Source organism: Galeopterus variegatus, unplaced genomic scaffold (genome assembly GCF_000696425.1).
Source record: "Galeopterus variegatus unplaced genomic scaffold, G_variegatus-3.0.2 Scaffold971, whole genome shotgun sequence".
Taxonomy (NCBI): Eukaryota; Metazoa; Chordata; class Mammalia; order Dermoptera; family Cynocephalidae; genus Galeopterus; species Galeopterus variegatus.
Genome location: NW_007727082.1, coordinates 172157 through 184499, shown reverse-complemented (window position 1 = coordinate 184499; position 12343 = coordinate 172157). Strand labels below are relative to the sequence as shown.

The following is a 12343-nucleotide window of genomic DNA, read 5'->3' as shown; positions in this document are numbered from 1 at the left end:
AATTATGAGGGAGCACGCACTTGATAGGCATTTGCAATGCACATTGCCGCATGGCTGGAGAAGGGGTTCTTACTTTAAGAGCTTGGTGTGGATACATGGGAGCTTATTGCCCCCTGGAGAAGTAAGGTGGCTGCTGAAAGTGGTTTAAGGTATCCTTGATGGTAACTAGAAAACCCTGGGGTCCCTATCAAAGCAGCACTTCCAAAAATAAGCAGGACTTCTGCCACTGTATTGTGTTGTGGAGGAATAAGTTCAGTGACTGAGTTCATGAGCTGATGACTAGAATGAAATCAGGTTAATTTGAATTTAGCACTTTCTTGTTTTGTTTTTCTTTAATCTGAATAGTAGCCTTGTTATTCAAATAGCCTGTATCTAAGTGTGGCCAGAATCGGTGGGGAGCCTGTGAAAATATTCTGCCCATCCTTTCTCTCTGTAGTAACTGAGATGTAGCTTTTTTCTTTCATTCTGCAGGCGTGAGCAAGCAGTGGAAAAGAAGTATCCTGGGACCTACAAACGACACCCTGTCCGTCCAATAATCCACCCCAATGCCATGGAGAAACTAATGAAAAGGAAAGGCGTGCCTCACAAACCTGGGACGCAGGCCAAACGGTGAGACACCTGTACCGACCCAATATTCGGATAAATGGGAAGTATTCCCATAAAAATACATTCTCATATGATGGCAGATGTGGCCACTTGTGTCGCTCATCATTAGCACATTTGTCTCTAGATAAAACAGAGTAGGAAGGTGAGGGAGAGTATGCCCTGAACTCTAGGAATCGAGTTTTTACTATCTGAGGCGAAGATATTTATTGTGTTAGCAAGGAATAGAGGAAAAAGAAACTGGGGAGCAGACAGATGTGGATTCAGATCCCAGCCCTGCCTTATAAGCTGTGTGACTTGGGCCATGTCAGTTGACCTCTTTCAACCCAGGGTCCTCATGGGTGAAATGGTGTAATTATAGCACATGAGATTTCTTTTTATTTTTATGACCTCTAAGACACAGAGTTGGGTTAATAATAATTCCTGACTTATGACACAATAGTCTGTGCATGGCCCACTTTTATTTATACGTTTAGTTAGTTCTTTTTAATCATATAATAAGTGTCTGGAAACTCCCCACTAAAAACAAAAGAAGGATCTTTAATAATTACTTATACCTAAGTGTATGGTTTCCCTCATTCCACCCCTACATGGGATTTTTGTGACATTTAAATAACATGTGAAGTCACCTATTAAATTTGAAGGTGCTCAAAAATCAGGTTGTTGAGTAGTTAAAGATTGTCCTTTCCCCTTTTTATAACACGTTTGCCTTATATTAGTTTAATCTTAGAATACTTTCACTTTTTTTAAAGAAAATGTAATTTTATAAATATTATTTTTTTACATTCTAGGATGTTGTGAAGAAGTTGGGAGGGAGAGGGAGAGGCAGAGGGGGAAGGGAATGTGACAGAAGAAGGAGGAAGGAGGAGGGGTGGGATTGAGGCCTGAGGCACCCTCCTCATTCCCACAGGGGAAACTGGGGGGCTTCCGGTGGTGGCAAAAGCCCTTGCCCCCCTGACCCCAGCTGGGGAACCTGGGGCCCTTCTTGCTGCAGCTTGGTGGTCATCACTGGGCTGGTTGCACATGTGGGAGAGGCATGGCCAAGGTCCACAGTCCCCCACTGCCCTGGCTCAGGAGAGCCTGGGGCACTTCCTGCGGCAGCCTGGTAATCCGAGCTGGGATTGTTGCGCATGTCAGAGGGGTGTGGCCAAGGCCCTCTTCCCCCACCCTTGGGACTGGTTGCGGTTGTCCAGGGGCATTGCTGAGGCCCCCTGCCCTCCCCCATTTCTGGCTTGGTAGCCCAGGGGACTTACAGTTCTTCTAGATGTTATAGGTGTTCTTTGGTGAAATGAGAAATTTACTAGTTAATATCAAACTTTGTCTGTGGTTGCAGATACTTTTTTCTTTCAGTTCTATGTTGGATTAATTGCTGTTCCCACCACTTAAACTCTGCTCTGGCACTAATTTATTGTCCTTTGCTTACTTCTAAAATGGGGAAACTTCCTGTGGGGACCAGTACTTGAGCTCTGTGATTTAGTTAAATTGCTGCTTTGCTGCTGGTTCCCTAGGGAATGCTTTTTGTGCAGCTCAGGTTTTAATGGTTGACTTTATAGGTACTTCTGGGTCTAGTGAAATCCAGTGCACCTGGGTTGTGTAGAAACTCTGGTCTGGGCCTGAATCTTTTCATCAAACTGCATCCCATGCAATTCTATATTCCTGGCTAGTCTCCTCTGCATGGTCGTACGCTGATTGTGGTGCAGATCAGCTGTCCTTGCTGTGCCCCAGTGTTCCTCCAGTGGGCCTATCTTCCCCACCGCCCATGCTCCAAATGCTTCCCATGGGATGGGCCATGCTTCGGTCCCTTATGATGACTCACCAGCCTCTGAGTGGCTCCTTTTTTTCAGTTGTTGTGACTCCTCACTTCTATGTGGATCCACGGGAACCCTATTAGTGGTCTTGCTGGCCTGGGGGCCACCATGGCCCTCTTCTCCCCTGCTGCCTCTAAGCAACTTCATCCAAAGGACACAGTTGTGGCTTTTGCCAGCTCCTGCTCCATGAGCTCAGCAGCTCCAGTCTGGATGCAGCCGTGACTTGAAACAGAGCGTTTTTTTCTTTCTCTCATCTTGGCTTCTCCTGCCTTCATGCACTTCATAGGTCTCTCCTCCTCTTCCTCTGAGGTCTAGTGACCCCAGCCTGGCTGTCATTGCTTTTTTATAGTTGTAAATTGGTTGATTTGTGGGAGAGAGTGACACTGAGGACCATCTATCCTGCCATCTTGACTGGAAGTCTCTTTCACTTATTTTTTTATTACCAAACTCTGTACAACATCATTCCTCCCACATAACAGAGAATTGGCTATCTATCCTAGCTAAGTTAAAGGAAAGCAATGTTTCTAAACCTGGGGTGTAGACCTGATAGTGAGACCCAACTAAATGCAGTAAGAATAAAGATAGTGAGAAAACACAAACCAAGAATGTATTTTATGGCTATCAGAATGGTGGCCAGCCTACCATAGCAATATATAAACCTAAACTACTAATGAATAACTACGTGGATTAATTCCAATTTTGCTTTTACTTACTGTCCCTGACCATCTTCTGATCGAGTTCTGAGAAACTGTATTCCGATGGCACCTGGCACAACCCTCAGGGGAATCCCAACATTCCCCTTGAAGGATTTAAGTTTCAGATTATTTGGACAGTACAATGATTATCGAGTCAGAAGTTCAGAGACCTTGAAGGAGATCAGAGAGGAGAAACCACTCACCATCCTTAAGCTACATTTGGATTTGGATTTAGTTGGTGACTAAAAAGAACAGTATCAAGTTCAGTTATGGATCCTCCAAGCCTGTCCCAAGAAAATATTGTTCAATAAGATAGTCTGAATGCCTCATAATAAGGAGAAGCTTGAAACTGAGAAAGAACTATGTCTTGGAGTCAAAAGTCTTGGGTTCAAGTTATGAATTCTGTCATTTACTAGCTTTGTGAAAGACATAAGCTAACTCACCTCTGGTCGTCATTGCCCTTATCTATAAAATGGATGTTGTAATACTTGGAACCAAGTGCTTTATACGTTGTAAAATGCTTTGAGAACTGTGAAGTTCTGTAGCGAGGTTATTCTGTGATTTTTGCACTGCCAGTTCAATAAAAGCAGCCTTCCCCTGACTTAGGACACTTTACCTCAACTGTCTTTTAGATCCCATTGTAACCAGTTGCTGTGTAACCAAATGCCTCTAACTCAATCCTGAGAGCTCTCTTAGTAAAATCCCCAGGGCGCCTCAATCCAGATACTTTCTGCAGCATGAGTTGGCCAGCTGATCATAGACTTTTTAATCTGGGACAGGAAGTTGTTGATAGCCACACAATGCCCTACCCACCTTATCATAAACCAGTAATACCTGGAACTCCTGTGCTAAGATAGGCCATTAACTGTACTTTTCCTGGCAAAGAAGTAAAACACACTGCCTACTGCTGATGCCTACTAATTTCCTGCAAGCCTTGACTATTCAAAATGGTCCAAAGTGGTCTTCAATTCAGTGTCATCTGAGAGCTTGTCAGAATTGTAGGCCTTTAGGCCCCACCCCAAACCTTCTGAATCAAAATCATCATTTTAACATCTCCCCAGGTGATTTGTATATACCCTCAAGTTTGTACTCTGTCCAATAAGCCAGGCTGGAAATTAGAAGAGACTTCTTGTCTGATTCTACCACTAAGAAGCTGTAAGACCATGTGCCACTTTGGCTTTGGGGTCCTCATCACATATGGTGGAGGCAGGACTGTATCTATGGTTTCCAAGTAAGGTCTATCTGGGGCACCCAGGGACTTGCACAGAGGTGTCTCGGATGCTCCTGCAGGGGTGAAAGGATGAGGAGGGGGAGCCCTGCAGGGAGGGGCTTCTGCCTCCCTATCCCCCAACCAGTTCCACTATATCTGTTTTATATATTGGGTTTCTCATAATAATTCATTTGAGAGAAGGAATCTGTTGTCAAAAATCAAGTTTGGGAAAAAAAAAAAAAAAAAAAAAACCAAGTTGGGACCCTCCAGCTCTAGAATCTCCTAGTGATTTGTATCTATCTGGTCCCAAATAAGAATGAAGCTCTTCACTGGTAGGATGCAAGTGGCAGTACTTCCTGGTAATCCTAGAGTCTCTGCCCTGAATCAGTTCATCAGTTTAGAAACCATTTATTGTTTATCTATGGGTCTTGGAGTCAGGGTGGCCAAGATTTACCTTTAGGCCTCTGGCTTCCTCCTGTACATGATCTTCATGACTGACCCAGTGGGAATTTGAGAACAGGGCAGAGAATGGCGAGAGGACCTGTTCTCTTTAAGATCAAAGTGGAATGGCAGTGTCACTCCTCACAGCCCTTCTCTTGCTGCCTCTCTTCAGCCTCCTGGGCTTCCTACTATTTCCCCCTTCTCTGACCCTTCTCTTCATTTTCCTTCCCCCAAGATTTATTGAGTTCCTACTGTGAGCAAGACTCCTTGACTACTTGCTAGGGTCTGTCACGTACAAAGAGGGATAGACATAGTCCCAGTCCCAGCCCTCAAGGAGACCCATGTCTAGGCCAAAGTTCCTGAACTTAGCCTCTTATCTAATTAACCTAAGGTTTCCTTCTCTGGGACCAGATCTCTTTCCTTTGTGATCCCTGGGGAATCTGCCCATATCCATCAACAGACAGATTTTTGATAGTGGGCAAACACCCATGCCCATACCTTGGCATATTGGCACCAAGCTGAGAGCTAGGATTATGAGGAAGAGATTTTAAAAGCGTGTAGAGTAGAGGCACAGAATAAAATTCAGAAGGAATAAAGGAAGTCCTCTATAAGTGGACATTTAGGTTGTTCCCAACTTTTTGCTATTATAAACAATACTGTAATATAACATCCTCAAACATACATTTTTGCGCACATCTATATCTCCTCTGGATAAGTCCCTGTATATGTGACTGCTGATTCAAAGGGTGGGGGTGTTTTAAGGCATGGGATACATTTCCCCAAACTCGAATGTGTTTTCATGTGTTTAAAACTAAACCTCTTCTTTTCTCCCAGGCCAGATCTGTTGAGATCTGAAGGTATCCCCAGTATGGAAGTGGCTCCCACTACATCCCCTTTGTCTGGAAGTCCCAAAATGTCCACCTCAAGCAGTAAGAGCCGATATCGAAGCAAGCCACGCCACCGCCGAGGGAATAGCAGAGGCAGCCATAGTGACTTTTCAGCAATCTTGAAACACCAGCCAGCCCAGGAAAATTCACCCCATCCCACTTACCTACACCAAGCTCAATCCCAGTACCCTGCTCATCACCACCATAATTCTCTGCAGCAGCAATACCAGCAACCCCCTCCTGCCATGTCTCAGAGTCACCATCCCAGACTCAATATGCACGGACAGGACATCGCAACCTGTGCTAACAACCTGAGGTATTTTGGCCCAGCAGCAGCCCTGCGGAGCCCACTCAGCAACCATGCTCAAAGACAGATGCCTGGCTCCAGCCCTGACCTCATCTCCACAGCCATGGCAGCAGATTGCTGGAGAAGCTCTGAGCAAGACAAGGGCCAGGCTGGCCCCTGGGGCTGTTGTCAGGCTGACCCTTATGACCCCTGCCTCCAGTGCAGGCCAGAACAGAGTGGGTACTTAGAAACCCCCTCTGCTGAGCCAACGGGGAGGAGCCCTGACCTTTCCAAGTCACCAGCACACAATCCCCTCTCAGAAAATGCTCAGGGTTCTGAGAAAATGGTAGAAAATGAATTCAATGGCTGTGGGTCTGCCTCACCCCTTGGCACCCCTCACCACATCACCCCCCCAGTGCTACCTCGAAAAACAAGGCCCCTTCAGAAGGTAAGGTGTGATGACAAGAGTAGTCTGTATCACTGCCTTCAAAGAACGTCTGAGCCTATCGCATCATGCACATTATAAAACGCATGTTAAAAGTACATATTTTATGAAAGGACGAGGTAACAAAAACATGAAAAGAAGTTTCTTTTACTTTAAGTACTTTCTTTCCATTCTGCTTAAGTGATGGACTAGGGAATACACTTTAGGAACTACTGAATGAGATACTGATTCAAATGTATTAATTTGCAAATAGATAACTGTATATTGGGGATATATAATCAGAGTAGTTTGGAAACCACTACTGTAGAACCCTAGTTGCAAAAAGGAAGGATCCCATTATAAAATAAGTTTGAGAAACATAGTACTTTCTGTCCCCTTTTGGAGATTCCTAGTACACATTAACAAATCATAGGCTTTGAGAAATCATGTGTGTTTAATTCAGCATTTCCCTCACCTATTTGACCACGCAGCCTTTTAAAAATAACGTCTATTAATCCCCTATGGAACTAGCTTTCTTTATAATATACTTTGGAAAACATTGCCCTAATTAATAACCATCATAACCCAGTCAGCGCTTAGTCATTGAAACCTGTTTCTCTCCCCTTCATCCCCTGGCTGCCTGGGGCTTATTGGCTGGAAGGCAGTCTGGCATAGTGGCTAAGAGCATGAGCTTGGGAGTCAGGCAGATCTTAGTTCAAAGCCACTTAGCACCTCTATAAGCCTTGGTTTCCTTGTCTGTAAAATGGGCCTAATAGTGGACTTTGCCTCATTGTCTGATGTGAAGATTAAATGAGTTAATACATGCAAAGTGCTTAGAAAAAGCCCTGAAACATAGCAACCTTCCAAAAATGTTAGCTTATCTCGCTAATAAGTTAAAAATGAGATTATTATGAAAAGTATTTGGAACATGATAAACCCCCACTAGATTCTGAATATTGTTCCATCTCATCATCATTGTTCATCAGGAATTTAGTTGAAGGAATGAAAGTGTCTAAAACGTAGATGACTATGTTTTGGTCTACTAGACATTTAGTAGAAAAGAGGTTGAAGTTGAAGGCAGTTGTCTCAGAACTGTATTTCTTCCTTCACACACTTTGCTGCTCCTGACTAAGCATTGCCAGAGATTAAATAGTGTTTCAGATGGCACGGCTGATTTGGGCTAATCCATTCTCTTCTCCCCCCACCCCTATGGCCAATAATATGTATTTTTTGGTAGCAACTTTATTAAGATATAATTCACATACCATACAGGCCTTCCACTTAAAGTGTACAAGTCAATGCTTTTTATTCAGAGTTGTACAACCATCATCATGACCAATTTTAAAACATTTTTCATCACCCCAAAAAGAAACCCCACACTCTTTTACATTCACCCCATTCCCTAGTCTCCCCCAAGAGTTTTTGAACCATCCTGATGGCATTTTTATGCCTTCTATGGGTCTGCAGGCCACAACACACACCTTCCACATTTGGCCTCATTGAAACCGCACTCCCACGGAGCAGCTCAACTTCCCTTTACCAAGATGCACTCCCAGAGGTATTCCTCGGGTAAACTGCTCATCTCAGCAATTAGGATCACTTCTTCCCTGTCTTTCCTATTTAAAAAAGCGTATCAGTATATAAACAATTAAGAATCATGGTCTTTTAGAAATTACTTTTAAAAAGGCAAATTATCCTCAATCTTTGGTACAGTTATTTGGACCCAATTACCCACCTCACAAGAGACTGGTAATCCAGTGTATCATGATGCTTTGGTTAAGGACAGTTGATCTTAAATGTGGCTGGTCTTATGCCCTTGATTGTAGATAAGATCTTCCCTGTAAAGGAGGATCATCTTTTCAGTCAGGATACTTACTCAGACTTCCAGATCAACCACATAGCCCTGGCAATCACAGCCTCAGGTGTCCCCAACCACAGCTCCCTTATCCCTGCCAACATGCTGACTCAATAAAAATGCATTAAGCAATTATTTTTAATTGACAGATAATAATTGTATATATTTATGAGGATAAGCACCTAGTTTGTGTGCAGCATTGTATTAATGGTGGAATGAGGAATACAATACAATCAAGACATGGTTGACCCACAGTGTATGTCTTAGTATAACTATAATACTAGTGAAAAAGTGACTAGTATATAAAAGGGGTAAAGTAGTTGTTGAGCTTTGAAGAATTGAAGACCACTTCTTGGTGGAGGCTCTGACGGAACCTGGAACCACTAGTGACAATGATCAGAAGAGACTGCCCCCAAGTCCAAGACCTCCTGTCCAGTTTCCCTCTCCATCACTCATCTCTGGACACTTCCATGAAGGCTTCACCTCCCTGAGGGCAAAGATCAAGTTTTACTCAGCTCTATATGACTTCTAGCATCTAATACAGGACCTGTCATCATAAGCTCCCAGGAAAAGTTGCTAAATGAGTGTATGAGGATACATATATTTAAAGATGACACTCAGCAAGCTACTACTAAATGCCTTTTGACAATAATTAAATCTTTTACAGGTAGTGGGGGGTGAGGGGTGTGTGTGAGAGAGAGAGAGAGATGCTAAAACAAATAAAACTTTTTTCTCCTCATTCTCCTCAGAGTGGAGATGACTCCTCAGAAGAGGAAGAAGGGGAAGTCGATAGTGAAGTTGAATTTCCACGAAGACAGAGGTAAAACCAACAAACACATAGGATTTCCTTCAGGATAATGGAGGAAGATCCTGAGTTCGTCCTGCTGTTCAAACACAGGTCACTCTCTGACAGCCACCTTCTAGGAAAATTTGAAGTCTCTGTGTTCATGGTTTTCCACTGTCACATTTTGGCATTTGGTTATGCACAGCAGATCTAGTCCATCAGAATTTATTTCATAGGAATGTCAAGATGAGGAGCATAAATAGAGATTCAAGGTTACAATCAAGAACATGGTGGGCAGTTTGTGAGGGAGGGCTATGCTGTTTTGTGAGTAATTTTACTGGTTTCCAGCAGACCTCCCTGTTTTGGTCAGCTTGGGCTGCTAAAGTAAAATACCACAGATTGGGCGGCTTAAACAACAGAAATGTATTTCTCATAGTTCTGGAGCCTGGGAAGTCCAAGACCAAGATTCCATATGATTAGGTTCCTGGTGAGGGCTCTCTTCCTGGCTTGCAGACAGTCACCTTCTCACTGTGTCCTCACAGGAAGAGTGAGATCTTCTCCTTTTTATGAGGTCACAGTCTTATCAGATTAGAGCCCTACCCTTATGGCCTCATTTAACCATAATCACCTCCTAAAGACCTATCTTCAGATACAGTCATATTGCAGGTTAGGGCTTTAACATATGAATTGTTGTGTTGGGGGGGGTAGGAAATAGTTCAGTTTATAGCATCCCCATGCCTTGGATTTTATACTTCAAGTTAACAATGAATAGATGAGTTGAATCCTCCTTCAATCCAGCTGTAGAAATAGCTTCCTGCTTAGCTAGCAATCATAATTTTTCTGGTGGGATTAAAGAAGGATCATTTCCCCTTACTTCTAGAATAAAACTGCCCCTGTTTAGAAGTGGGTAGGGTAGTTTTCTTCCCAGGAGGCCTTTTTCTCCTGATAGACTTTCTGTTCTTCAGGAGTAAGACTCTAAGAATCTCCCAGGAAGGTTTGTGTACCTGCCACCAAACAGAAATTCCCTGCAAACCAAGGGACTCTTAGCCCTTTGATAAATTGTACTCTGGATCCCAACACTGTGCACAAAATTGAAATCTGTTCTTATCTCCTACTATTCCTGGGCTCTTGACTCTTTTCATGTGTCCTTGATTCTACTTCACCCTGATCCTTGACCCCCAACTTTCACCCCATCACCTGGCCCAGGCATTAACCAGGCCTAGATTATATGCTATCAAAATTGCTTTGTACTAAGAAATACAGAAAGATCAAGCAATGGTAGAAGAAAAAGTCAGTCATCTTTTTATTATTTGTTTTATTTTATTTTATTTTATTTTTCCTTTTTGTCTTTTTTACTGACCGGTAACGGGATCGCAACCCTCGGTGTTGCGCCCACACCGCGCTCAGCCAGTGAGCGGGAACCAGTCTCCATGTGGGATCCGAACCCTCGGCGGGAGCGCCGCCACACTCCCAAGCAGCGCACTCTCCAGTGCACCACCGGGCCGGCCCCTGTTTTATTTTGTTTTTTAAACCAGAGTAAGCTAACTGTATTCTTATTTACTAAGCTACTTGTAAATAATGGGAAAGAAATGAGGAAGTTTTGCAAATTCTCTTCCCAGAAACTTCAGCTCATCAGACCTAAACCCAGATGTTAATGAGTTGCCAACTGGCTGGGCAGTGTCCACAGCTATAGAGTGAATGTTCCTTCAAAGATCATTTCTGTTTGGGGGTTGGTGAAGGCACTTGGCCTTCCAGGGCTGCCATGCCCAATGGACATTGGGCCCTAGGAAATGCAGCTCAGGTGGAAGGCGGGTGGGGTGGGTAGAGAAGGACACTGAGCAGGGTGTGAGTAGACCCAGACCAAACCTCATCTCTGCCTCTCTGATGGTGTAGCCTTAATGAAGTCACTTCCCTTCTATGGCTTCAGTTTTCTCATCTGCCAAATGTAGTGCAGACGATCTCCAAAGTCTCTTTCACCCGTGAGAATCTATGACTCTCTGAATAAGAAACATGATTTCAGTTTGGACATTTCCATACTACACATGTACACAAGCTGATTTTTTTTCAAAAACAGTGGTAGCCATCAGCTCTGGAGTGTAGTGTTTAGTCACGTAAACGTATAAATCAAATGGAAAAGGAAATTTAAATTTCCCTCTTATGTTAGTCACCTCGTGCTGCCTCAGCAAAATACCAAAGACTGGGTGGCTTAAACAACAGAAATGTATTTCTCACAGTTCTGGAGGATGGGAAGTCCAAGATCAAGGTGCCAGTGGATTCAGTTTCTGGCGAAGGCTCTCTTCCTGGCTTGCAGATGGGCACCTTCTCTCTGAGTCTTTACATGGCCTTTCTTCATTGTATTCATGTGGAAAGAGTGAGAGAGAGATCTTTTCCTGATCTTATAAGGCCATCAATCCTATCCGATTAGAACCTCACCCTTATGACTTTATTTAACTTTAATTACCTCCTAAAAGCCCTGTCTCTAAATGTAATCCCATTGGGCATTAGGGCCTCAACACAGATTTTGGGGGTACACAATACAGTCCATGGCCTCTCTCTGTTGCATTAACATTAGTTTCTACCTATCTTGATTTTTAGTCTTTCTCAGGAGCAGGAAAAAAACTATTATCTCTCACCAAGACTATAACTGACAAGGAAAGGAAAGTAGTTGTGATTAAGTCCCTCTGGTTCTTCGTGGTTCCAGGCCTCATCGCTGTATCAGCAGCTGCCAGTCGTATTCAACCTTTAGCTCCGAGAATTTCTCTGTGTCTGATGGTGAGGAGGGAAACACCAGTGACCACTCAAATAGTGCTGAGGAGTCAGCTGATAAACTTGAAGACCACCTGGCAGAGAAGCTAGACGACCTGCTGTCCCAGACGCCGGAGGTCCCCATTGAGATATCCTCCCATTCGGATGGGCTCTCTGACAAGGAGTGTGCCGTGCGCCGTGTGAAGACACAGATGTCTCTGGGCAAGCTGTGTGCAGAGGAACGTGGCTACGAGGTGGGGCTTCTCCTCCTCTCATCACTGGTCCCTTCCTAGCTCTTTTGGGTGCAAATATGAGGGTACTTCAAAAAATTCATGGAAAGAAGGTAATTAAAAGATAATAGGAATCCTTCCATGAACCTTCTGAAGTACCTTCATATGTTCAAGTCCCTCGGGTCTTTATAATTTTCACTTAGTCTATCAGATACGACAGCTGCCTCCGTGAAGTAAGTAGGAATACAGAGACCAACAGAGCTCCCAGAAATGAGGGCAGTTTCTTCCAAATGAGGCACAAACATTGAACTGCTAAGGAACCCTTCATTTCAAGATTTAACTCAAACCTCACCTCCTGACCCCATCTCCCAGCCT

General features: G+C 43.8%; 1 protein-coding gene across 1 annotated transcript in view; it reads left to right on the top strand.

The window, feature by feature from the left end:
• Positions 1-12343, top strand: part of MAP3K13 (mitogen-activated protein kinase kinase kinase 13) — a 47490-nt gene that overhangs the window by 28983 nt on the left and 6164 nt on the right. Inside the window, exons 9-12 of the mRNA XM_008573918.1 lie at positions 472-609; positions 5592-6378; positions 8959-9029; positions 11695-11992. Coding sequence (XP_008572140.1) covers positions 472-609; positions 5592-6378; positions 8959-9029; positions 11695-11992 — 1294 coding nt within the window. The remainder of the gene's footprint in view (positions 1-471; positions 610-5591; positions 6379-8958; positions 9030-11694; positions 11993-12343) is intronic.